The sequence below is a fragment of the Ochotona princeps genome, chromosome 7 (assembly GCF_030435755.1).
Source record: "Ochotona princeps isolate mOchPri1 chromosome 7, mOchPri1.hap1, whole genome shotgun sequence".
Classification (NCBI taxonomy): domain Eukaryota; kingdom Metazoa; phylum Chordata; class Mammalia; order Lagomorpha; family Ochotonidae; genus Ochotona; species Ochotona princeps.
Window position 1 is genome coordinate 8,560,278 of NC_080838.1, and position 23,982 is coordinate 8,584,259.

The 23,982-nt window shown below is 45.3% G+C and overlaps 1 protein-coding gene across 3 annotated transcripts in view; it reads right to left on the minus strand.

Moving 5' to 3' along the window:
* DCLK2 (doublecortin like kinase 2) overlaps positions 1-23,982 on the minus strand; it is a 168,149-nt gene that overhangs the window by 14,739 nt on the left and 129,428 nt on the right. For all 3 annotated transcript variants that reach the window (XR_009245822.1, XM_058666781.1, XM_058666782.1), the window contains 7 exons: positions 18,178-18,250; positions 16,968-17,076; positions 15,484-15,541; positions 6,781-6,900; positions 6,415-6,561; positions 1,340-1,473; positions 905-982 (listed from right to left, as the gene is read on the minus strand). Coding sequence is in view for 2 of the 3 variants with exons in the window: in XM_058666781.1 (XP_058522764.1) it covers positions 905-982; positions 1,340-1,473; positions 6,415-6,561; positions 6,781-6,900; positions 15,484-15,541; positions 16,968-17,076; positions 18,178-18,250 (719 nt within the window). In the remaining variant the exon portion in view is untranslated. The remainder of the gene's footprint in view (positions 1-904; positions 983-1,339; positions 1,474-6,414; positions 6,562-6,780; positions 6,901-15,483; positions 15,542-16,967; positions 17,077-18,177; positions 18,251-23,982) is intronic.

Genomic DNA, 23,982 nt, shown 5'->3' on the forward strand with positions numbered 1-23,982 from the left:
CAATGTGGGCATGGACAACGGCAGAGAGTCCAGCATCCTGTTGTCAAGATAAATTCAGCTTTTAAAAAAATCAATTCTCTCTCTCTCTCTAATGATACAATTCCATACTCTTTTAAAAAGATTGGGCCTTGGGACCCTGCACCCACATGAAGACCCAAAGGAAGCTTCTGTCCCCTAGCTTTGGATCAGCTCAGCTCCTGCCATTGCAGCCATTTGAGAAGTGAACCAGTGGCTGGAAGATCTTTGTCTCTCCTTTCTGTGGATCTGCCTTTCCAATAAAAATAGATGTATCTTAAAAAAAAAAGGTTGGTTTGTAAAACAATTACAGACAAAACAAAAAGGGAAAGTCAGAGAGACAGAGGCAAACTTCCCATCTGCTGGTTCTCAGATGGTCGTATTAGTCAGAGCTGGGTTAGGCTGAAGTCAGGAGCCAGGAACTGTGTCTGGATCTCCTGCTTGGGTTCAGCAGCCCAAGCACTTGCGCTATCTTCCAATGTTTTTTTCCAGGCACCATAGCAGGGAGCTGAATTGGAAGTGGAGCAGCTGGAACACAAACTGGTGCCCATATGGGATGCTGGTGTCACAGGTGGCAGCTTCACCCATTATGCCACAATGCCAGCCCTTAAACTTTGCTCCTGCTTAAAAAGATGAAAGTTGGAATGGAGTCACGGTGCCATAGGTTTAGTCTATGAAACAATGACCATTGAGTGCATACACAAGTCCTGGCTCCAATGAATGAATATACATTAAGACATGCTAAGGTAATAAGAATGTACTTGTTGAACCACTAACTGGCACTTCAATTGGCCCTTTTCTGGTTATGACCATCAGGAGTAAAGCCACGTGCTTCTGGGCCACGGGAGAGAATTTTACAATTCAAACACACTGATTCCAAGGCACTGACCTTCGGAACGGTGGGAACCCACACAGCAGAATGTACGTGATCACGCCGGCTGCCCAAATGTCCACCTTGAGGCCATAGCTGGAAAGCAAAGGGGTGGGAGAGGAGCATTCATGGAACTTTCAAGGCCTGTCCACATTACTGCAGCATTAACTTTGTTAGAAAAAGGGTTTGTCAGCTCATGCGGAGAAATCAGTTGTCCTGTGGACAAATGCATCTGTTTTTGTCCCCGCCTCACCACAGACTTGGTGAGACCCCTCTCGGGCCCCAAGACCAGCCCCAGGGCTGTGAGCACAGACTCTGCTTCCTCAAGGCCGAGTCCTGTTCAGGTCCCAGTCTCTCTCCTCTTCCCTCCCTCCACCCTGACAACAGTAGCCATAAAAATACACCTTTCCTCACCAAAGCTGCAAGCACCATCCCAAGCCTCAGGACTCCTACCCGGTTTCCGCAATGATCTCTGGAGCCACGTAGGTTGGGGTGCCGCAGACTGTGTACAGAGGGCCTTCCACCACGGTGGCCAGCCCGAAGTCGCCCAGCTTCAGGGACTTGGTGCCGTCGGGATACTCACACACCTGGGACAGAGACCAGATCACATGGAAAGTGGCTGCTTTCTCAGTGAGCACAGGAGGACCCTTGGAATCAGGCAGAGACAGACACACGTACCAATGCAGTCAAGATGAACTAATGATACTAACACCATCGCTTCTATCTGCGGCTATCAAGTGCTTATTCTTCTCTTCAAGGATTTCACAATTGTGTGAGATTTGGAAAAGACATCTTCCATCTCTGCAGAAAGCACCCTTCCTAAGACTGCAATGAACACAGGTGCTTGCTTACACAGCAGATGAAGGAGCAGGTATCTGCTTAGCTGGCACGCTAGAGAGGGACCTCGAAGCCTGCAGACAGGAAAGCCACCTTCGCTGAGCATTCACTATGTGTAACAGATTTGAATATCCAACAAATGGTGCTCAGCAAGCACCCACCAAGAAATAAAATGAGCAGTGACAATAGGGAGCCTGCTTTCTGAACAGTCAAGAATGAAATACAAATACTAAGTAGGGGAAAACCTGTGTTGAAAGCAGAGTTTCTGATTAAAAAAAAAATAACTGTAGAGATCCAAAACAGACTTGGTAACGTTTTTCACTGTTCTGATATCCTCCGCATATTTAGCATGCTTTTTTCCCTCTAATTTACAATAAACTGAACTGGATTTTCATCTCAACTATTATTAACAAAAGGAAGAAAGAAATTTAGAAAGTAGTGTTTGCTTAAGATGAGCACTGTGAACAGCATGGCCCATCAGTCTGACACTGGCTAGGAGAGAGGTTATATAATCACTCCTAGAATGCAGCCCTGGGCTCCCCACACCCATCATTCCACAGCACGTTCAAAAGTACAGCCTGAAACACGTTCCTTACCTCTGATGTCCTCAGCCATTAACTAAGACAATTTCTCATCTTAGTATTGTATTAACTTCTTCTAGACCTAAGTACTCTGCACATCCACGCAGCACCCATCTTCCGGGCGTTTCAGCGTCCCAGGACTGGGCTGGAGCGGAATGCCCACACTCCCGTCCAGCTGTCCGTACTCTTCCGCTGCAGCTCCCGGCTAACGCCCCTGGGAAGCAGGGGAGGATGGCTTGTGTACTGGAGTTTATGCCATCCACCTGGCAAATTCTGGCCCAGGTGTGGCTAGGGCGGCCATTTTGAGGAATGAGCCAACAGGTAAGAGGGTCCCTTGAGCAATCAGTCACTCTGCCTTTCATGTAAATACACTTAAAAAAAAAAAACTACCGTGTGAAAGGAGAGATGGCGAGGGTTCCATGTCCCTCACAGGCATTTATAATTCTGAGTAGCTCACAGCTCAGCAGAAATCTATCCAATACTATCAGCAATGTCGCCTGTAGGCGAGATTCTTAGGCCACAGTTTTAGGGCAACTTTCCACCCATTGTGTTTAAGGTAAACATTATTAAGAACAATCTGATGTAATCAAAATGTATGAGGCATTCACTGAAGCCTAGACATTTAAAATTTTCCAAGTAATTACAGCGATAAGAACATCTTAGGCACAATTTTTTTAGATGTCTGTATTGTGAAAGTAAAAAAAAAGTCTTATTAATGGCATCAACATTTTGTTTTTATAACTTAGAAAAATATCAGATGCCATTTTTGAAAAATAGTGCTTAAATACCCAATTTGGAAACTCTTGGGGTGTTGGGTATTTTTGTTGAGACTCAGAAGCCCTGTGGTTCAAATTCCCTACAGAGAATTAACAGCTAGAAGCAGCAGCATTAACACAAAGGCCTTCACAGCCCACAATCACTGAGTTACTTCTGGACAAGTGGCACTCCTTGGCAAAACGTCACAAGGGGCAGACAACTCTGAAAGAACCAGTACTAGCTGGTCAGAGAATCAAAGATGTGAAAGATAATGAGAGAAAACCTCCACTGCTTAGGGAAAACTGCAGGTGTATGTGCGTTCACGGAGCTACGTACACAGCATCACTTTCCTAAGAAGTGATCAGGAACGCTGAAGGCTCGCCTCACAGAGCTGGGCTCCCTCAGGCCCTCATGCTCCCAGGAATACTGCGGACTTCACTGTCCCCCACACCACCTCCCAGGCCTTCCCCAGTCACCCTACTGGACAGTGATGAAGAAAAGGAAATGGAGCTCCCAGAACTCCAGGTACCCCAAGGGTTGAGGAGGATCGAGCCATGACCACGCCCTCCTACTGTGTGTCACAGTGCAGCGTCTGTCTGCTCCCCAGATGGGGCAGGGGCCGGAGCCCCGAAGGAGCCTGTGCTGGCACACATGCTGGATGCAGACGGTCACAAGGGGGGGCCGGCTCCAGCCCTCAGCGTGTGGACACCCACCCCTCACAGGCTGAGCGAGACTTCGGTCCAAGCAGCCCTTGGAAAACTAAAGCAAGAAATGGGAAGCATGTACCCCCAGCCCAAGTGCACAGTACCATGTCCACACCATGATTTAGAAGGACTTCAAATGCGAGCAAGCCACCCTCCTCTCTCCCCCCAGCCCCAGAACTCCTGGCGAGGGTGAATTTATCACTGGGCTCACAGTTAACTCTGACAGGGCACCACCAGGTTGTAACTCACTACGTTAACGGCCACCCCCGTGCTCCCTGACACGGCGACCCATCCATCTGCACTGGCAGGGTTTTAAATTATGACCCCGCAACCAGACAAGGGGATGCAAATCAGATGTCTGAGCAGTCTGCTGGGTAAAATCTGAATCAGTTCTCAGACAGGGAGAGGCGACAGTCTCTCTGGGTATTTATTGCTAGCACCGCAATGTCACTTTCTCCTCCTAGACCAGGGCCTACTTGCTGGCATTTCTCAGTCTGCCGAGTGACCGTGCTATGTTTCCTATGGTGGACACACGGTACTTTGGTAAGTGTGGCTAGGGCTGCTTCTGAAGCCAGACTCCACGGCCTTTCTGCTTCAAGTGCTAGCCTCAGTTTATGATCATTGTCCTCTTCCTCGTCTTTGGGCAGCACAACAGGGTAGGGTAGGGTTGGGAGAAAAGGAGAGGACAGGATAGGGGGGACAGAGAAAGCAATTCAGACTCTGATTTCATCACAGAACACACAAATGCTAAAGTCAGCAAGCCTTCCTGTATTATCTACCCTTGAGACAGGACAAGAGGGGAAGAGGAGGTGTCCAACTGTGAGGAGACTTCACACCTGTGGGAAATGGAGGCAGAAAAAGGGCAGGAGGGGAGAGGGGCACCCCTGGATGGTTCTTGGACAACCAGAGCTGCAGAGGAGGCTGGCTCCAGAGGAACCAGCAGCCCCCCCCCAAGCCTGTGGCTCCTACAGGCACAGAGAATGGCAAAATAACTCCAGGAGCTTGCAGCGGTGAGCTGCATGGTGGAGACAAGGAGTTGAAGGGGCACCATCATTAACAGCACGTGGGGAAGCCAGCCTCGGCATGGCCTTGAGGGATGAGCAGCGCTTTATTGACAGGAGCTCAGAGCAGAGCCCTTTCACCCAGAAGTCAGTTTTCAACTCTGCCTCCACTCCTCATTCGAGTTCATGAAACGGAGTCCATCTTCCCTTTTTGTTTGCACGATGCACAGGGATTTCTTTAAGATTCTGAAGCATATCATATTTTGGACTTAAGGATGAGGGAGGGTCCATCTGCATAGCTCCTTAAGACAGATCATACTAAGAACAGTGCAACTTTTAAGTAAATACCCAGGAAAAAGAGTATTGGGGGCTGGCTTCAAAAGCCTCCACTTCTATGCCATTTCTTCACACTACATATTTTCCATGAAATTTTGAAGTACTCTTCCAGGCAACAATTACTTAGAAAGTGCAAGCACAAGGTAGGGTGCAGAGATGCCCCCCAGGGCCACCTGTTAGCTAGCTGACTGTCGGTACCAACTGACTCCATATATCTGCTGGGTGCTTGTTTGCTGTTGTCCAAGAAACTGAAGATATAAAGCAAACTGAGACATGAACTTTACCCCACTGCGGTACTTATAACCTCAAGAAGGAGCTAGAAAAATAAATGACGGAATCAAAACACCCAGGCAAGTGTAGCAGAAACCAGAGGTGGCTATGACAGAATTCTGCCCAGAGAATTTGGGGGTGATGCTAATTCTCAGAAAATGAGTCGATTCCACACTGTTGTGAGAGAGAACTCTGCACAAGAAGACCAGAATAGACAGAAGCAACGGAGACAAAAGGGTGTTCAGGAAGTCAAGGCTTAACTACTGAGGATGGGGGCAACCTGTGTGTGTGTTTGAACAGGATATGGAAGAGTCAGATCACATGATGGTACCCAGCCCCGAGAGATGGGAAAAGGGAAGCTCAGTCTTAGGTCCTGGGGGTGTTTTTGCACACAAGACCCTCCAACTTTCCTAAAATTCCTCTATCACACAGTTGCCACTGCTTGCTCCCATTAATTAGTGGCGTCTAGGCACCGAGGCCCACTGGCAAGTGAATTAGACACAGCACACAGGTGAGTGACATGCTGGGTAAGGAGAGTAGCTAACAGCACAGGAGGCTGGACAAGCAGGCCAGGATCACAAAGGTCTGTGAGTGTCCCCAGCAGGACCTTCTCTTCCATCCAGCAGGACAAATGTGGCTTGTAAGCAACAACGATGAGTAAGATTTAGAAGAATGAACTAGAGAATTTTCGAAAGTCCGTCCTGCACATCCATGACCTGATATGTTCTACTTCTGCAGTTCGTCTCCAACTTATGTAGAATTTTTTGCCCCAGAAAGTAGTTTTCCTGCTCATCTTTCTCTAGTCAGTGGCATCAATTAAAATGCAAATTAAAAAAATATGTTTTCACATCTGGTGAACAGTGAATGTAGATCAATTCAAGAAATCCATTAATATTTCATTATTGCTGACTTGAATTTTTATGACTTTGTAAATTCCAAATCTCTTACTGCAGGATCTGTATAGCCTCAAGTGTGCATCTAGTTATGATCATGTGAAATGCAGGGAGGCAGCAGGTGCATCGGGAAAAGCAGAGATGACATACCAAGAGGTTTTCCGGCTTGATGTCTCTGTGCACGATGCTAAGGCTGTGGAGATACCTGAGGGCGTTGGCCAGGTTGTACACCATGGCACTGCCATCTCTCTCGGTGTACTTGGTTGAAGAAGTAATTGCATCGAAGAGATCACCACCCTAAAGGATACCAAACAGAGCCTATCAATAGTTCAAGAATGCAAAATCCTATGAAGGTAAGAACCACAGACCACTGGCTTGGGACTAGATGAAGAAAATGACATGAGTGCTGTTAAAGCTGATAAAGTTACAAGGTGCCAAGACAGTTTTCTGGTTACATAATTTTTCAGAATATTATGCTTTGGAATCGGGCACCAAACAAATCTCTCCATCTCTTACTTTTACCAGTTCCATCACCAGGAACAGCTCAGTCGCCGTCTCCATCTCCTCCACCAGCATGATGATATTGGGGTGTTTCACCCGGCGTAGAATTGACACTTCATTCTCAATCAGGTGTTCCTGTAAAATGAAGCAAGAGAGAGAGGATGAGACACCACAATCGCCCTGTGAGCTACAGTCTGAGGGACAACAAAGCAAACACTGTCTGGGAACACAATGCTGAAGAAAGCATGCCTCTTGGCACAGAGACCTGGCCTCGTTGGTTCCCCTAGGGCAAAGCAGGTCAAGTGGACATCTCATTGTCATTGTCAGACTTTCGCACATCCCTGGAAGGGCTTGGTGACGCATTCAGCACCCCACCTCCTATCTCACCATCACTCCCAGCACCCTTGCAGGCTGTGATGCTGGGGGAACATGGGTACATGGCACTGCGCTGGGTAAGTCAGCCAGAATGTGAAGTTCGGCATAAACTCAGAAGTAAGGACTTGGCATCTAATAAAGTTTTCCATGCATATTATACAACTTCTGTCATCAGAACTTTTAGTTTTTAAACCATTACAGTATGAATTTGAATTTCATGTTGAAATTCATGAAAGGGAAACTTTCTCCATGACGGGATATAAAAATCCACTCACCAGACGGGTGTTCCTTCCCATCTTCTATCTCAGAAATCTGGAAGCAGAGTGTCACAGGGACCACTAGTCCCATTTTCAAGAGTAATCACTTCTCTGAAAACACCACCTGCCCATCAGTTCTCCTGAGGGACACAGCTGCGCTTGGCACTGAGGCACAGTGCTGACTCACGGCACCGAGGAATCAGTCTCCCGACGCCAGTCTATGGACCAGGAATGATGACTGCTCTGGTTTAAATCAGACATGGCAGCCTCCCAACGGTGGCCCACTATTGATCCTCATTTACTTTACAACCAATCAGGCTGAATCTAGAGAATCTATTACACATCCTAGGCATCCAAACAGCTTAGCTCTATGATAAAACCTACCACATAGTACTTGCTATCTAAACATGCACATATGGACAAATCTTTACAGACACATGTGCTCAGGTCGCTCAACTACCCTTTGGCCTTTGCTATCATCAGTCTCGGCCTGATTTATTACTCCACTCCAGTAGTGAAATAATTATCCCTAATTTGGGATACTACTTCTGGCTCCTGTCTTATTTTCATGCATCTACACTTATACTTTTATTCTAAGGCATCTCAACTCCTTTTGACAATAATGCGAGGTGTACATTACAGCAAATGAATAAATCACACACAGAGAAAGCCTGTTGTAGGCTCCTGCACATGGCAAGTTGAGTGCTGATTGCACTGTACTTTGTCCAAGTAATCAATCAGTGCTGGCAAACGCACACCTGAAGTAGGAGGAAGAGGAACCAACCCTTCCCAGGAAGGGATTATTTGTCAGTGGCAGGTACACTATGCAGACCCTGGTCTAATATCTTCACACTTTCTCTTTGAAATAGCTCTTGCAGGTAGGGATGCAATCACAGGTTTCTGACATCTAAGCCCACATTCTGGCTTCTATACATCAGTACCTTTCAACGGGACTACCCATCAGTACAAGTCAAGTTCAAATTTTTCAGAATGGGGCCCGATGCAGTAGCCTAGAAGCTAAAGTCCTCATCTTGAACATGCTGGGATCCCACACGAGTGCCAGTTCTAACCCTGGCAGCCCCGCTTCCCATCCAGCTCCCTGCTTGTGGCCTGGGAAAACAGTCAAAGACGGCCCAAAGCCTTGGGACCCTGCACCTGCGTGGGAGACCCGGGAGAAGTTCCTGGCTCCTGGCTTTGGATCAGCACAGCTCTGGCTATCGCGGCCACTTGAGGAGTGAAACAGTGGACGGAAGATCTTCTCTTTTTTCCTCTTGGTACATCTAGCTTTCCAATAAAAATGAATAAATAAATCTTTAAAAATATATTTTTTTCACAATGTACATGCTAGTTGGAAAGCAAGAAATACGTCATTTCTTGAAAAGATGAAATCAAGCAGCAGCATGAACCATATGAAGCTTTGGGCAAAGAGGGGAGTTCACTTTTCTTTTTAAGGCTGTGATGTCTTTGGGTCAGGACTCTTTAAGCCCCTCCAAGTCTCACTAAACAGCAGAGGGTCTCAGCTTTCAACAACAAACCACAGCTGGGAAGCTTCTTGCCTTTGTCCACGTCCATCTGTTCAAGTGACAACGCAGCAGCCAGCACCCTGCTCCCTCCCTCGGGACGCAGCTCCTGGCCAACCCCTGTGGTCACACAAAGTGAACACTTGGCAAGCGTCCCTGTCTATTCACACATTCTGAAGTTTTTAGGTGATATACACCTGGCATGTTTTTAATCACACAGAGCAGTCAGACATACTTCTGTGAACATGTGAAAGCACACAGATGAATTTACGTTGCTCTGTGTGAAATGAAGACAGAGGCTGGTACCACCACTGCAGTAAATCGGGCTTTCTATTGGCACACAAATCTATCCCTTCAATTCTCCTCATTCCCCATTTTCTGCAGTCAGAAGACTCTAATTTTTCCTCTTTCCTGAGGCTTTCTTTGGGATGTTCAGCTGAAGAAACATATGCAAAATGATTCCTATCACGGTGACCCCCAAGCTGTCTCAAATTTGAATTTAAACAAGAGGTCTATCACATACAGTACGCCTCCCCCAAGCATGATCTTTTTCAATAAATATACAAGGCAAACTCTTCTGGGATGTGTCGTGGGACTTCTCTCAGGGCCAATGGCAGCGTCACATTCCAAATACGGAGCAAATATGTTATTAACATCGTTTCCACCATTACTTACGATCTCAGCTTCCTGTCTTCTGCTTGACAATGGCCGTGGCATACAGGAAGCTCTCAGTTTGTTTCCTGGCCTCTTTCTACATCTCTTTAACTATCTTATGTAGGAACAATCCTCTTTAAACTAACCATCACAGGAGGCAAACCCAAAACACTGTATAGAAACCTTTAAGAGGTATCTTCTTATCTGTGCAATCCATTTGTAATTTTTGCTTTTGTTAAAAATATTCTGATTACATTTTTCCAAATATTTCTAAAGAAAATGTCACTTTTATATTGAGTCACATTATTTGATCACCTAGTATTATGTTGAGTGATTTGCAATTCTAGCTCTAAATAATTTACATATAAATCAAGTCATGGCAGTGTTCCACAAGTCTGTGTAGGAGTAAATGACAAAGAGAACTGGTAAGCTGGCAGATGATCCTGCCTCATCCCTGGCCTTGGTGAACGGTAATGTACAGAGAGAGACCAGAGAAGATTTGGAAGATCAACCCTTCCCCAGTCAGTCAGTCTCCACTTCGCCTAGCTTCTCCATCATCCCCGGCTCCCTGTTTCTGTCTCACTGAACTAACCTGGGCGTCTAAGGCAGAAATGGGAGTTCTGTTGGGGTTCCTCCACAGCTCATCCACTCAAGTCCCCAATCAATCACCAGTCCTGGCCCCTCAATCTTTTCAAGGTCTCCGAGTTGACAGATTTACTTCTCTCTGTCCCTCTGACCAGCTTCTCCTTCAGTTTCCAGGTACTGACATAGCTTTTTTCCTCCATCTAGAACAGCCTTTACTGTTGGGAAGATCTTATTCATTCCTCAGAACAAGCCCAGATTTCACCTCCTCTGCCACTGAGGGCTGGGTTGGGTGCCCCCTCTTATCTTCATGTGTTCACACCACCCTCCTCCTCCTCTCTGCTTGCTGTGATTGTTTGCTGGTCCATTGCCCTCAGGAATTGAGAATTTGTGGGGATTTTTGTTTATCTCATTTCTAGCCACCAGCACCATTAGTAACACACAGTAGGCACTCAAGTTTCCATATGAAGAAAGACACACATTGTATGTTATTCTTTCTCAACAGTGGTCTCCAGTTGGCAGTCAATGATGTTGAGGACAAGCGTGGGCATTGAGCCTAGTGGTTAAAGATGTAACAACCCTTGGGACTGGTGTTGTGACGCAGCAGGTAAAACTGCCACTTGCAACACCACCATCCCATGTGGGTGCTGCTTTGAGACATGGCTGTTCCACTTCTGATCCAGCTCCCTGTTTTTTAACTTGCCTTGGGAAGCAGAGGAGGATGACCCGAGTGCTTGGGCCCCTGCACATAGATGGAAGAAGCCCCTGGCTCCCAGGTCTGGTCTGGCCACTGCAGCCATTTAGGGAATGAATCAGCAGATGGAGAACCACTCTTTGAAACTCCATCTTTCAAATAAAAAAAAACACATCTTAAAAAAGAAAAACCAACTATGCTGAAACCCTGTCAGAGTACTGGGTACTCAGTACAGAGTACTCAGTTCCAACCTTACTGGGATCCTGTTAGCTAATCTTCGGAGGCAGCAGGTGTTGGTTCAAGCACTTGTGTGTCTGCCATCCAACAGGAGATCTGGTTGGGGTTTCCAGGTCTTGACTTCAGCGTGGCTCAGCCCTGGCTCTTGCAGGAGTGAACCAGCACACAGGAGTTCCCTATGTACCTGTTTGCTTCTCTCTTTGCCTTCAATAATTTCGAAAATAATAATAATGCTGAGGATGATACAGTAAGGCATAAAGTTGTTTAAATCAATAGTTAGGATTAGTGATGAATGTAGTAGATGGAACGCCAAGGATCAAGTTTGAATCCTGGCAGCTCATAAATACTAGCTTATCTGGAAGAAGGATTTGCAGACAGGACTAAGGATCTTGCAATGTCGAGATTAGCTGAAGTTTTTTTTTTTTAAGATTTATTTATTTTTATTGGAAAGGCAGATATACAGAGGGAAGGAGAGACAGAGAGTAAGATCTTCCATTCATTGATTCATTCCCCAGCAGCCGCAAAGGCCGGAGCTGGACTGCTCCAAAGCCAGGAGTCAGGAACCTTCCTTCGGGTCTCCCACACGGGTGCAGGGTCCCAAGGCCCTGGGCCGTCCTCGACTGCTTTCCCAGGTCACAAGCAGGGAGCTGGATGGGAAGCGGGGCTGCTGGGATCAGAACCGGTGCCTGTACAGGACCCTGGTTCAAGACAAAGACTTTAGCCACTAGGCTATCGTACCAGGCCCTAGCTGAAGTTTTTATAAGAAAAAGGCAGAGGGAGATTGGCACAGATGTAGGAGAAGGCACCCATGAAGATCCTGGCAGAGGCCGCACAAGAAGCCGACCCGTCACGGACTGGATTTAGAGACCAAGCACAAACTCCTCCCCCTAAGTCCCAGGAGAATGAGGCTTCCTGACTTGTGACCTCCAGAACTGTGACAGTGCCATCTTCTGTGGTCTTAAGCCACCGAGTGTGTGGAGCGGCATTCCCAAAGCCTCAGCAAGCCAGCGGATCACACCTGGGACTTAGGATCTGCCTGCAGCTGCAGCAGGGAGATGATGGATGCTGTGTGGGTGGGAGGTGAAAGGAGGACCACTTCCAAGCACCATCACAAAAAGCCCAGGGCTTTGTGTCATGGGGATTAAAAAGACTTACAACTGGGAAAACTCCTAAGAATTTACTAGAAGAATTTACAAACACTATAGAGATTTGTCAACAACCAAGACAGATTTTGCTAAAGAAGCTGTGTGCTTGCTCTCCTCTGGACCACTGCTCAGGTTGCTCTGAAACACCATCACACCCTCCACCCCCCACACACGACTCCCTTGCCAGGGACTTGCTGAAACTCCAACGCTTCCCCCAGAACTTCACAACATCCTTCACAGAACTGATTTGAAAGTATAGAAAAGGATATTTCATGAAAGTAATAGGATAATATAATGAAGGGATAGTTTATTTTGGTAACAAAAAGTACTGAAATATTACAATAAACAGGTCTGTAAAAGTTCATGAAAAATACTCACTAGGGAAAAATTATACACGGGTTTTAACAACTATTCTTTTTTTGGCATCAAAACAAACTTACATGCTAATCCTACTTTTCCACAAATTTTGAAATATCCTTGTATTCAGTTACCTGATCCCCAGGACAGTGTTTTGTGGTCACAGAATATACTTGGTAAATTTTAGGTGAATAAATTAACCTCTTCACACACACATATACATATATATTACAGAACAAGAGAAGACAAAGAGATGAACAACTCTCTCCAGGCCCTGATTATGAGAGGAAATGATTATACTGGACAGAGGCAGAGGCATGCGGGCCTGGCCACCCAGAGGTGAGGGTCCCAAACCACCCCCCACCACTGCTCTGCCTCTACGTGATTCTGGTGAGCTACTGCGCCAGAGTCCATGGTTCTCTCACCGGTGGAAGGCTCAGATCCGCTCTGCAAGTAACTAACGAGAACGTGCTTGTAGATAGAACACCTGGGGGTCCTCTACTTGGTAACAAATGGAAGACTCCATTTTCAGCACTGACTGTAGAACTCACCCAGTCGATATCCCAGAATGAGACTGACTGCACTCTTAAATTTAAATCGTTTTATTCCCTACAGTTGAAATTGAATGGAAAAAAAACTGATTTGTAACCAATCAAGTCTTAAAAGTGTAATTTTACGTAGCTTTAGTGTGAGGATAGTTGCTCAAACAAGAAAAATGTAAGGATGGATATAAACATAGAATCATTATTTATAGAAACAGAATGACCTTCTATAATAAGAGGAAAAAGCCAGGTCCAAAGATTTGAAATGGCCTATCCAATTTGCCCTAGCACTTCGTGTATCAGTTCATTTTTTTCTGCATACAAAGCTACTTCAATTCTGAACAAGTAAACGATATTCTTACTACAGCAATTTTTTAAACTCGTTTGGAAAATAAGCTTTAACAGTCAAAAAGAACATGGTCCAGAAATTATAACACATTCTGCTTAGCTCACACAACAGCAGAGAAAACTTACGACAAAGGCAATCAGTTTAAACAGAGTAATACTGTTAGAAGAGTAAGTAAAATTATACAGAACTTAAGAAAATTAAGCATAAACACCACAATTATGTATAACTATCTGCTAGGTAAAGATACAAATTAAGAAAACTTTAATCAAAGGGGGCATTTTGCACAGTCCCTGCTTTATTAATTACCACAATGTAGCAGAAAAAATTCAGTCTGGATTTTTTCTGTTTTGGGACTCTGAGAAGACTTTGCTAAAACTTTACCAGAATACTGTTTAGAATCACTGTTAAACAGACACACTCCCACAAATGTATGACGAAGACTAGGAGTTCCAAAAGATTAAAATCACTATCACCTGGAACATTGCTCATTCCAGATTCTAGATTCCCCTGGCAGAGGAGTGATGTTAACAGCTAACGTATGCTAAATGGATGCTAAACTGGCCCTCTGCCCCATGGCCTCCATGCCTCACTTCCATCCATTCTCACCGTAACCTCGTCTTTGCTGTGATAAACACCTGTTACAGCAGGGGTGGGGACCATCCAGGCTGTAGGCTGTGTAAGACCTGTGAGATCACCTGGTCTGGCCCTGTGACAGCAACCGAAGGAGGGTCTCCAAACTCAATCATTCTTTGAATGCCCTTGGGTCCTAAGTGGTCCTACAAGAGAAGTAAGGTTCCCCCTCCCCTGTTTTAGAGGTAGTAACCAATACAGAGAGACTAATCTTTCCGAGGCCATGCAGCAACAAGAGGTGGAGCTATGACTAAATAATTATGTATAACCTCGTTCAAATTCCCTACTGTCTAACTCAAGGTAACATGAAACAAACGTGTTATTCTCAGTTTACTAACAGCCACACTCCAAATGTGCAAAGAAGATAACATTAATTTTAGAAACAACCTAATATATCCAAAACTTCATCATTTCAACGTGAATCAAATATGCTATTAAGGAGACATTTCTTCCTTCTTTTTCTTCCCCTTCAATATTGTCTCCAAAGTCTGGCGTGCATCCCAGGCTTAGCACACATGTCATTCCAGATGAGTGCCCAAGGGAGGTGGTCTGCCATGGTCAGCAGTTGGACAGAGGACCCCCCCAGGCTGCCCTCTTCACTACTGTGCTCCCACTGAGGACTCCTCAAAGTCAGTACTGGCAGATATTATTCCAACATAAAGGACAAGAACTCCAAAAGCATCCCATCCGTGGCTCCTTTCCCAGCCCCGGCCTCAGGGTGTTGGAGGCAATTCTCCACAGCATGGCTGCCCACCCTGTCTCAGCGCTCTGCCCCTATACTCCCTTTCCACAGCATGGCTGTCTGTGTGGTAGATGCCCTGGCCACACAGAGCTAGAGTCCCATTAGCACCTGGGGTAGATCTACTTCCTGGCCTGGACAATGAGCTCGCTCTTCTGAGCCAGGATATGCAGCAGCTCCTTATCCAATTAGGGGTTCTCTGAGCTTAGGTTTCTCAGGTGCGACACAAACCCACTGTACCAACTGCATGCAGCCAGCCTCCTGTGCCTCACTGCTCAGCCTGCACCCACTGCATGCTGTGCCATGATGAGGTCTCTTGTCCCTGACTCAGGAACCCTGTATCATCTGCCGGCCTCCATGAAGTCTCAGAGCTGCAGCCATCTCTAGAGTCAACGGCTGAGCTCCGAGATGGGCATTTCCCAGAGGCGAGAACTTAACGCTTTGTGCAGTCAGGACCAACAGCAAATCATCTTTAGGTTTTAGGGTCACAATTTCTGGAAATATGCAGGAAAAAACAAGCCTGCCTGTCTCCCTGGCTGTCCCTGGTAGTTGAGGCGATCTCCCCATGCCTTCCTTAAAGTAGCCCTATCACCACCTGGTGCCAGCCTTGCCTATACCACGTTTGTGGATGCCATACCTTTCCGCAGCACTTGGCTTTGTCGATAATCTTTAGAGCAAACTCCTTTCCGGTGGACCTAGAGGAGGAGAGGGAGATGAGCTAAAGGCACAGATCACTGCAGATGCCCTTCCTGGCTCCAGGAAAGCAGCCGCACAAACCAGCTCAGAGCTGGTGCCATCTTAACTGTGATTTTAAGCGCTGGCATCCAGCACTGCAGACACCATTTATTTGGACACAAGAATCCTGAAATTACTTTTCATTGCTTCAACATAATTTCATCTGAACTTTCCGAAAGCATCTTCTGGTATAGGAGAGCAGCTTGATGAAGAGCACCGCAGTGGGCAGGCATGTGCGCAGTGGCTTCACTCCTGCTTGGGATGCATGCCTCTCCCTCTCAGAACACTTGGCCCCAGTCCTAACAATACTGCTTCCAATCCAGCATCCTGCTACTGCAAAGTCTGGAAAGAGTAGAAGACGGCTCGAGTCCCTTGCCATCCTGACACTCAGGTAGGAGACCCAGACTGAGCTCCAGTTTCCTGGCTTTGACCTGGCCCAGCCCTAGCTGCTGTGGGCATTTATAGTGAACTATCTCTGTCTTTCAGATGTCACACACACAAAAAACTAAAAATAATACCACAGTATCCTTAGACCCTTACTTCTCTCAAGTGCACATGGTTGCTTCCGCCAAGCTGCCATGACACACACTGATGAGGCCTCTCTTGGAGGAATGACTGAAACCAAAACTCTGAGATTTCAAATGAGTCCTAAGAAGCCATATTTTACACACTTTGTTTTTAGGGTGGCAAGCTTTGTCTCAGAGCTAAGTAAAAAAACTTAGAGAACGAGGCATTCCCTGGTGTATCAACATAAGGGGCATTATAGCTACAGTGGAGATGTGAACAAAATAGAAAAAACGCAGTTTCCAGAACTTTCTGGAAAATTCCCCACAAACATTACCATTCAAACTGGAGAGTGGTCAATAATACTGAATAGCCTATAAACACAAAGATTCTAATCTAAATCGCTTCTGATTTTCCTACTATTTACAAAATGGACCAGAGTCAGTAAACATTTGCTGGCTCAGAATACATGCCCTGCAAACTACTGGTATTCACGTAAGTATTAACTAGGTGGTTAACTATGGAAATTAAACAAGCAAACAAAAGTACAGACTGGAAAACAGGGTCTGGCACACATCAGTACTATCAGTTATTATTTTTTTCTTCAAGTAACCCTTTCCTACCTTGTATGGCTCATGGACAGAAGCTGGATATCTCAGCACAAATGCATAGAAACCAGGTTTATACTGTGTGTGTGAATGTATATTTCCCTCCCACCCATAAAATTGTGGGCTGGAAAAACAGCTACCCACCCCCCACCCATAGTGTCTGTCTGAAAAGGGAGGAAAAAGAAACTTCCAAGAAAGATCTTTGGAGCACTGAGCATAAACTCCACGGAGAAATGCCTGTGGAGGTGCAAGAGCAGTCCTCGCCATCACTCACCTGTCCACACACTCTTTGACTACTGCGAAATTGCCGTCACCAATCACCTTCCCAATTTTGTATTTCTCAAGTAGAGCCGAGGTTTCAGAGCACCTGTTTCCATTCACACCTGCAAAAAGGATTAAATGCAAAATCTAAAGAAAGCGTGTGTGTGTGTGGAGTCCTATTTGTAAAGTGGCAAGCTGCAATGCCTTCATTTCTAGAACTGTAGTAAACCTGAAGAAAATCGCATTTCTTGGATAGCAGCACACCTGAATCACCAATTTCCTTTTGACCTTGTGACTGGAGACAGGAACCAACATCATCAACAAGCTTAAGAATCCCTGAAGCATCAGCTGACCCAAGTGATTAGATCAGGGTCAAAAGATTCCCAACAAAAACTTCCCTAGACTCTTTCTTAAGGGGTGAGGATTTGGTTTTAGAAATGTTTCAACATTTCTCCTTCAGGGTTTCTGGTAAGAGATTCTTCCCAGACAAGAAGCCGTGTTAAACATAGCACTGGCTCAAAGTTTTCCCACCAAGTTACATATGTTGGAGGATTGGGAGAAGCACTAATATAGGGCTACTTTTTACAATGGGTCCCAGAAGCTAGCACACAGCAGATATCAAATAAATCTACTGTTGTCATCTGAGTGAAAGGGAGCAGGCATCTGTTAGAACGATTAAGATGCTGCTTGGGACCCTAGGCAGTACATACTGGACGACCTAGGTTCAAGTCCAGCTCCCGGGAGACGTACTTGGGTCCAGGTCACCATTGGGGAGACAAGGATTCAACTCCCAGCTCCTCATTTCAGTCTGACTCGACACTGTGTTTTACAGGTTTTGGGGGTGTGAGTCAAATGGATAGAAGATATTTGTCTACCTATAACTATTTTTCAGATAAAAAAGCAAAAAAAAAAAAAATTAAAAATAGAAATAGCAAAAGAAGTTGAGTTAAAGGAAACACATGTAAAGATTTGTGAGTAGATCCCCACTGAGGAAAAAAACGAAAACGGAAACCCTAACTGTAAAATACAAAACCATGACAGCTTAAATAACAACAACATCTGATTGATCTTGAAGTCACCTCCATCCCTGTCACCTGACAGGGTGAAGAGGCGACATGACCACATCCCTGTTGAGGAACATCACAAGTCAGTGCAGTGATGTCTAAACAGAAAAGTTCACAGCAACAGTTCCCTTTCTAACAGGAGTGATCAGAGAGGCCTACCTTCGGGACTCACACAACGGGCAAGCTCAGGGCCACCGTTGACATTGGAAGAAGACCTGCCGTGAGCAGAAATCTGCAGAGAGAAGTCAGCATTCATCAGCATGCATGTGCAAGCCTTGTCCGCGAACAGAGAATACAGGGATACTTGGCCCATCTCCCCCAATCCACCATACTCTGCCTGAGAAATAAAATTTTCAACCAAGATAACACAAAAACTGACTTGTGCTATCCTTTTTTTTTTTTCAAAATTATGTTACTTTTGGCTTCAATGAAGCAAAGGAGACTTGATAGCTTCCTAGCTGAGCGAGGCACTTCAGAGCAGCAAAATGAGGCTTAGAATTATGGCTAAGTCTGGGCCAGGCTAAGCTTCTGGTTCCCCAGAGTTCAATCAATACATTCCCGTGATAAAACACACCTGGTAGACAGTAAGAAATTTTTAAAATGTGGCTTTTAAAAAAATGTGTTTTTTGGTCACTGAAATTGAAAGTAATGCCAGGATCAGCAACATTCTCTGACAAAACAAAATTTAAAACCAAGCCCAAGACAGGAGTTACAGGAAAGCCTAAAGGAAACCCCAGGTTTCTCTGTACCATTCCTTATCCTCAGCCAGCTGGGCCAGTTCCTCCTTCAGCTCACCTGGCACCTTGTCAACAGCCTCCCTGTTGCTTGCAGTCTCTCCCAGGCCACACGTTTCGGCCTGGACAGTTAGGACATTACTCCTACCCCTGCCGACCCCTCAGTCCAAAAACCCCGCGTCTTCTTCACTGATAGAATAATCCCAGCTTTGGCATGCTCTTTAGGTTACGACCAGCTCCCCTACCGACTTTCTGAAGCGTCTCCAACGTCCTTTTCTCATGCGTTGCCCATTATGCTATCAATTCCTCCCACCCTCCCAAACTTTTTTTTCTTTTCAGAAAAGCTATTTAAACTTCTCAAGTCCTAATGTTGTGCTCTGAAAATGGAGATAGCACCAGTAACCAGTTAGAGGAGTGCGAGAGTAAAATGAGCTAACATCTGTAAAACACCTGGCACTGATACATAACCTAGCTCAGTATTTGTTCCTGTCACTTTCCCATAAAACAGCCAGCACAGAATCTGGAAGTAAATGTATTTTCATTCACGCAATCAAGTTTTAAAACTGAATGTGAGGAGCCATGAAATCTTTGTCTAAATAATTCTTAGACTGCCCCTAAAGTTAGGATTGTCCATCGAAAAGAAAAAGAAAGAGAGTGGTATTTTGTGCAGTGGGTTAAGCTGCCCCTCCTCACACTGGCTTCCTACATCAGAGTGCCTGTTAGAGTCTCAGCTGCTCTACCTCTGAGTCAGCTTCCTAAGCACCTGTGAAATGAGGTGCACATGCTCGGGCCCCTGCTACCTTCGTAAGAGACCCAAGACTTCTTAGCTGCTGGCTTCATTTAGCCTGGCTTGGACCTGGATGTTGCAGCCCTTTAGGGAGAGAGCGAGGCAAGATCTCTTTCTCACGATCTCTCTTTCTGCCATTCTGCCTTTCAAATAAATGTATCTTTTTCTTTTAATCTAAACGAGAGAAGATGGTATCTATCTACAATAAAGAATGTAATGTTCCCAGAAAGTTCTATTTCAGAGGATACAGAGAAAGACTGTGATCACTGCTTCCCCCAGAACAAAGGGACGGCAAGATGGGCTGGGACCATTTGACCTGCATGTTGTAGTCTCTGCCCAGGGCAAGGCTGTGCCACACCCCAGGCCACAGCTGGTTGGGATAGGCATAGGGCAGGACCACCACCCCTCCACACCCTGACGTCAGGCTATGCAGGCCCCACACCCTGAGCCTGCTCACTCACTGTCTCACAGGCAGGTGACTTCTAACAAGGCTCTTTCCTCAGCTACTTTGAGTCTCAGTACAGGTTTACTGCAAGCTGGTTATGCGCCCTGTGCAATTCAAGGACTCCCAGAAGGAAGTCTGTGAAGGGGCAGCAGCACAGGCCCTTACAGCTGGGCGGGTCACTCCTCCCTCTCCAACATCTCACAAAGCAGCCTGATGTTCCCAATGTTTATTTTTATGAACCTTGCATTCCTGCCCTAACCTGATGCCCTGAGGAGCCCCGTGATTGCATACCTGGCGGATGGTGGGATTCACAGGAGACAAGCAGTGAGTGTTTGGAAAGAGAGTAGAAACAAAAGCTGGATCTCATGGGGCTGTGGCTGGGTCTGCAGGCTGCAGGGCCTGGGGGAGTCAGCAAGGGTGAGGGCAGGGGCCTCGGGCAAGGCCGCATGCACCAGCCCTGACCAAGTCATCTGACCACCAGGAAATGCAGCTTCCATAGCAGATAATAGTAACAAAAACATCTTCTGAGTCTTGCAAACTGAGGGATTTTTCTACAGTGTTAAACCTCAAGAACCAAAATATAGGTTTCAACAGGAGTGACTTATGCAATTACTCATCCAAATGTGTTAGAAGTAAAGAGATTGGGAAGAAAAGACAAACTCCAAAAAACAAGAAGGGGTGGTTTAATTACAGCACTGCTCAACAGAGACAGGGCGTCAGCACAACTTTCCTCTCTCCTTCCCTGCTTGGCAGTAACACCTACAGCAACACCCTGAGCTGGGTTTCCAGGCACATGAAGCAATGGTCCTCACTGTTGCTTCTGAGGAGGCTGCACCTGTGCACACTTCAAACGTCCAAGGAAGCCCTTCCAGTCCCAGAAGGTGCTGGCAGTTGCAATCCCACAGAAACCATGTTGCCAAGTCACAAATCTGCACTGAGCATTTGAGTCACTGGACATAGGATCAAGCTCATTTGGCTTCCTACAGGCACAAGCAAAGCTGAGTGTTTACCAGCGTCTCTCCAGGATTGCTGGCACTGTAAGAAACATAGGGCAAAGTATCCACAGTGCCCTAAGAGAAGGGCAAGGAGCAGTGAGAATGTAGGAATGCAGCCACGACTTGACAAAATTCTCACCATCTCCTTTGCAAAACTTTTGTCTTCCTGTATAAGAGAAATTCCAATCTTACTGAAGTCAATGCCAGAAAGGTCAAATAGTGTTTGTAACTAAATCTCATTTCTATTGTCAAAGTAACAATTTTTTTAATCAAAAACTCTTATTAGGCTAACGAGCACTCAGGCACCCAGCCACAACTATAATGCTGCTGTGACATATGCTCACAAGATCCTCAGAGAGGCACAAAGCACAGCAGCATCTGGGTTCGTTCAAGACACCGTCCACCACCAGCAACAGGTGCAGTACGAGGTGGGAAGGAGAGGGCGGGTACTTCCCAGTGAGGTCCTCATTTGTCAGCAGCAAAAGTGACAGCAAAGCCCTAGATGACAGTGCAGAGCGTGTCCTCTGGGACTTGCTGTGGCTGCATCACCACGGACTTCTCTGACAGCTTATGAGCAAGCCTATCAGGTGCTATTAGCACTTCCATTACAGGAGTTTCTAGGTGGATACATTTGTCAAGGATTAAACAACTACCCCTTGAATCCTCACAGGCACAACTGGAGGATAATCTGGGTAGCCAGAGAGAAACTCAATGTACACTGATTTGCTGTTTCCATGAAACTCCCGTGAAAAAATACCAAGATTATTGCATCTCTCAGCTGACATGCTCTTTCTACATTTACTTTGCGCAGGAAACTGCCATTGCTAGGTCCACCTTTTTCCACCACAAAAGCAAAAGGAGAAATCTCACTCTAAACGATGAAATCACTTGAAGAAACCAGTCTGTTGCTTTGGGCAATGTAGCCCAGACCACCGGTTTGACTCGAAAGGGGCTCTGAGATTCTTTTGCTTTCCTGGCTGAAGTGGTCACTGACAACCAACTAACATGTACAACGTACGTACCATGACTCAAAGTCTGCTGCACTGACACTACTAGCACTAGGAACAAGGAGGAAGACATCCAGGGATCTGTGATCAAACCACGGGGATCTATGATTCTGCAAGGGAAATCCAGCAGGTCTGCCATCAGGGAAGCAGCAAGTTCCTCCTTTTCTGACAGTTTCACTCTTGCTCCTTTCCGGCCCACGTACACTCAACCTAACTGTTCAATGCGTCTTTTCCAAAAGCTAACAGTTTCACATGAAGATGATGAGTATGCAGTCTAGGAAATACTTTTATACAGCAAGTTGATTTTCTTGAATGTATTTTGCAAAACTGCATCACAATCCAATTGACAAGTGGTCTACAGCTGTCAGATGCATGTTCAATCAGAGTGAAAAAGTAACAGTTTAAGCTTTGTGGACCTAATGGCGTTAACTCTGTTCATTGTAGCAGGAAAGCCAACAGAGGGCAATGATAAACAAATAGGTTGGACTGTATTCCAAAAAAATGTATTTAGAGGAAGAAGCTGTGACCAGAATTTGGCTAGTGGGAAACTGCAGGTCTACAATAACCTTAGAAGGAAAGCATTTTCTTCAACTTAATTCTGCACTGTTAACCTTGAGGACAGAATAACCTTTAGTGCACAGTCATTGCCATAAAGTAACAGTTCTCTATCCTTGGCTAACATGAGGATCTCTTAGGACACTCTGAAAAAGTTGATTGCCAGGACACACCTCAAATGAATGAAAGGGCCTCTGGAGACAGTCCAGGTATCAGTGTTTTTCAAGCTCCACAGATGACCCAATGTGTAACCAACATTGAGAACATCTGTGCAGGATGTTTATGGCAGCAATGGTAATTAATTATTCAGCTACTATAATTAAGTTCTGCTCTGTCACTCAGTTATTGAGTCATCTATAGTCAAGAACAACCTTTTCTTTTTAAGAAAAGCAAAAATGACACCCATACAGCTTCTTGAATGCCTACTCTGTGTCAAGTCCTGATGAATGCTTTACATTGAATGAATTCTGTGTTATCATTGTCAATGATCTACGAAGAAACCAAAACACAGGGTGGTTGTATGACTTTTCTAAGCACCATACCGTGGCAAGTGTGTGTGTTTTGGGAAGGAAACTCAAACTAAACTCAAGTGAGATTCCAGCATCCAAGCGCTTTTAGCCTCTTCTAACACTGTTGTGTCCTGTATGATCACAAGAGAAGTTATACAAGTCTTGGAATGGAAGGATGTCTGTCACCCAATTCAAAACACACAGCAAGAGGACCCTGAAGGGTAGCCTAGTAGCTAAAAGCTCACCTTGCATCTGCTGGGATCCCATACTGGTGCCAGTCTGTGTCCCAGCTGCGCCACTCCAGCTCCCTGCCTATGGCATGGAAAAGCAGTAGAGAACAGCTCAAAGTCTTGGGACCCTGCACCTGTGTGGGAAACCTGGAAAAACCCCCTGGCTCCTAACTTTAGATCAGCTCAGTTAAGTACTCAGTTAAGTACTCAGTTAAGTACTCAGCTAAGCACTGAAGTCACTTGGGGAGTGAACCAGTGGACAGAAGATCTTTCTGATTATGTGACTTTCCAATTATTAAAAATGTTTTCAGACTACATAAGTACAGTATTATCCCTGTAATTTCATCACATGATAAAGCCAGTCTTTTAATCCAGTTTAAGACAAAATTTTCTTTACAAAATGACTTCTATTAAAATTATTGTACCATACCATCATAAATACATACAACTGTGTGCATTAATAAAATTTGCTAAATGTCTGAGATGAAAATATTAATTACCCTAACTTGATCATCAGCCATTGAATATATGTAAACATAAATATGAAATTTTAAAAATTATTTCTGAAGTATACATAAGATTTTTTTCTAGATTTTTAAAACTTCAAGTATTCTGGATGATATATATATAAGTAGATTTGTCCCACTATTACTTTGCAAGTTTTTTTAAACATGAACACTATGAATTTCATAGCAAGAAGGA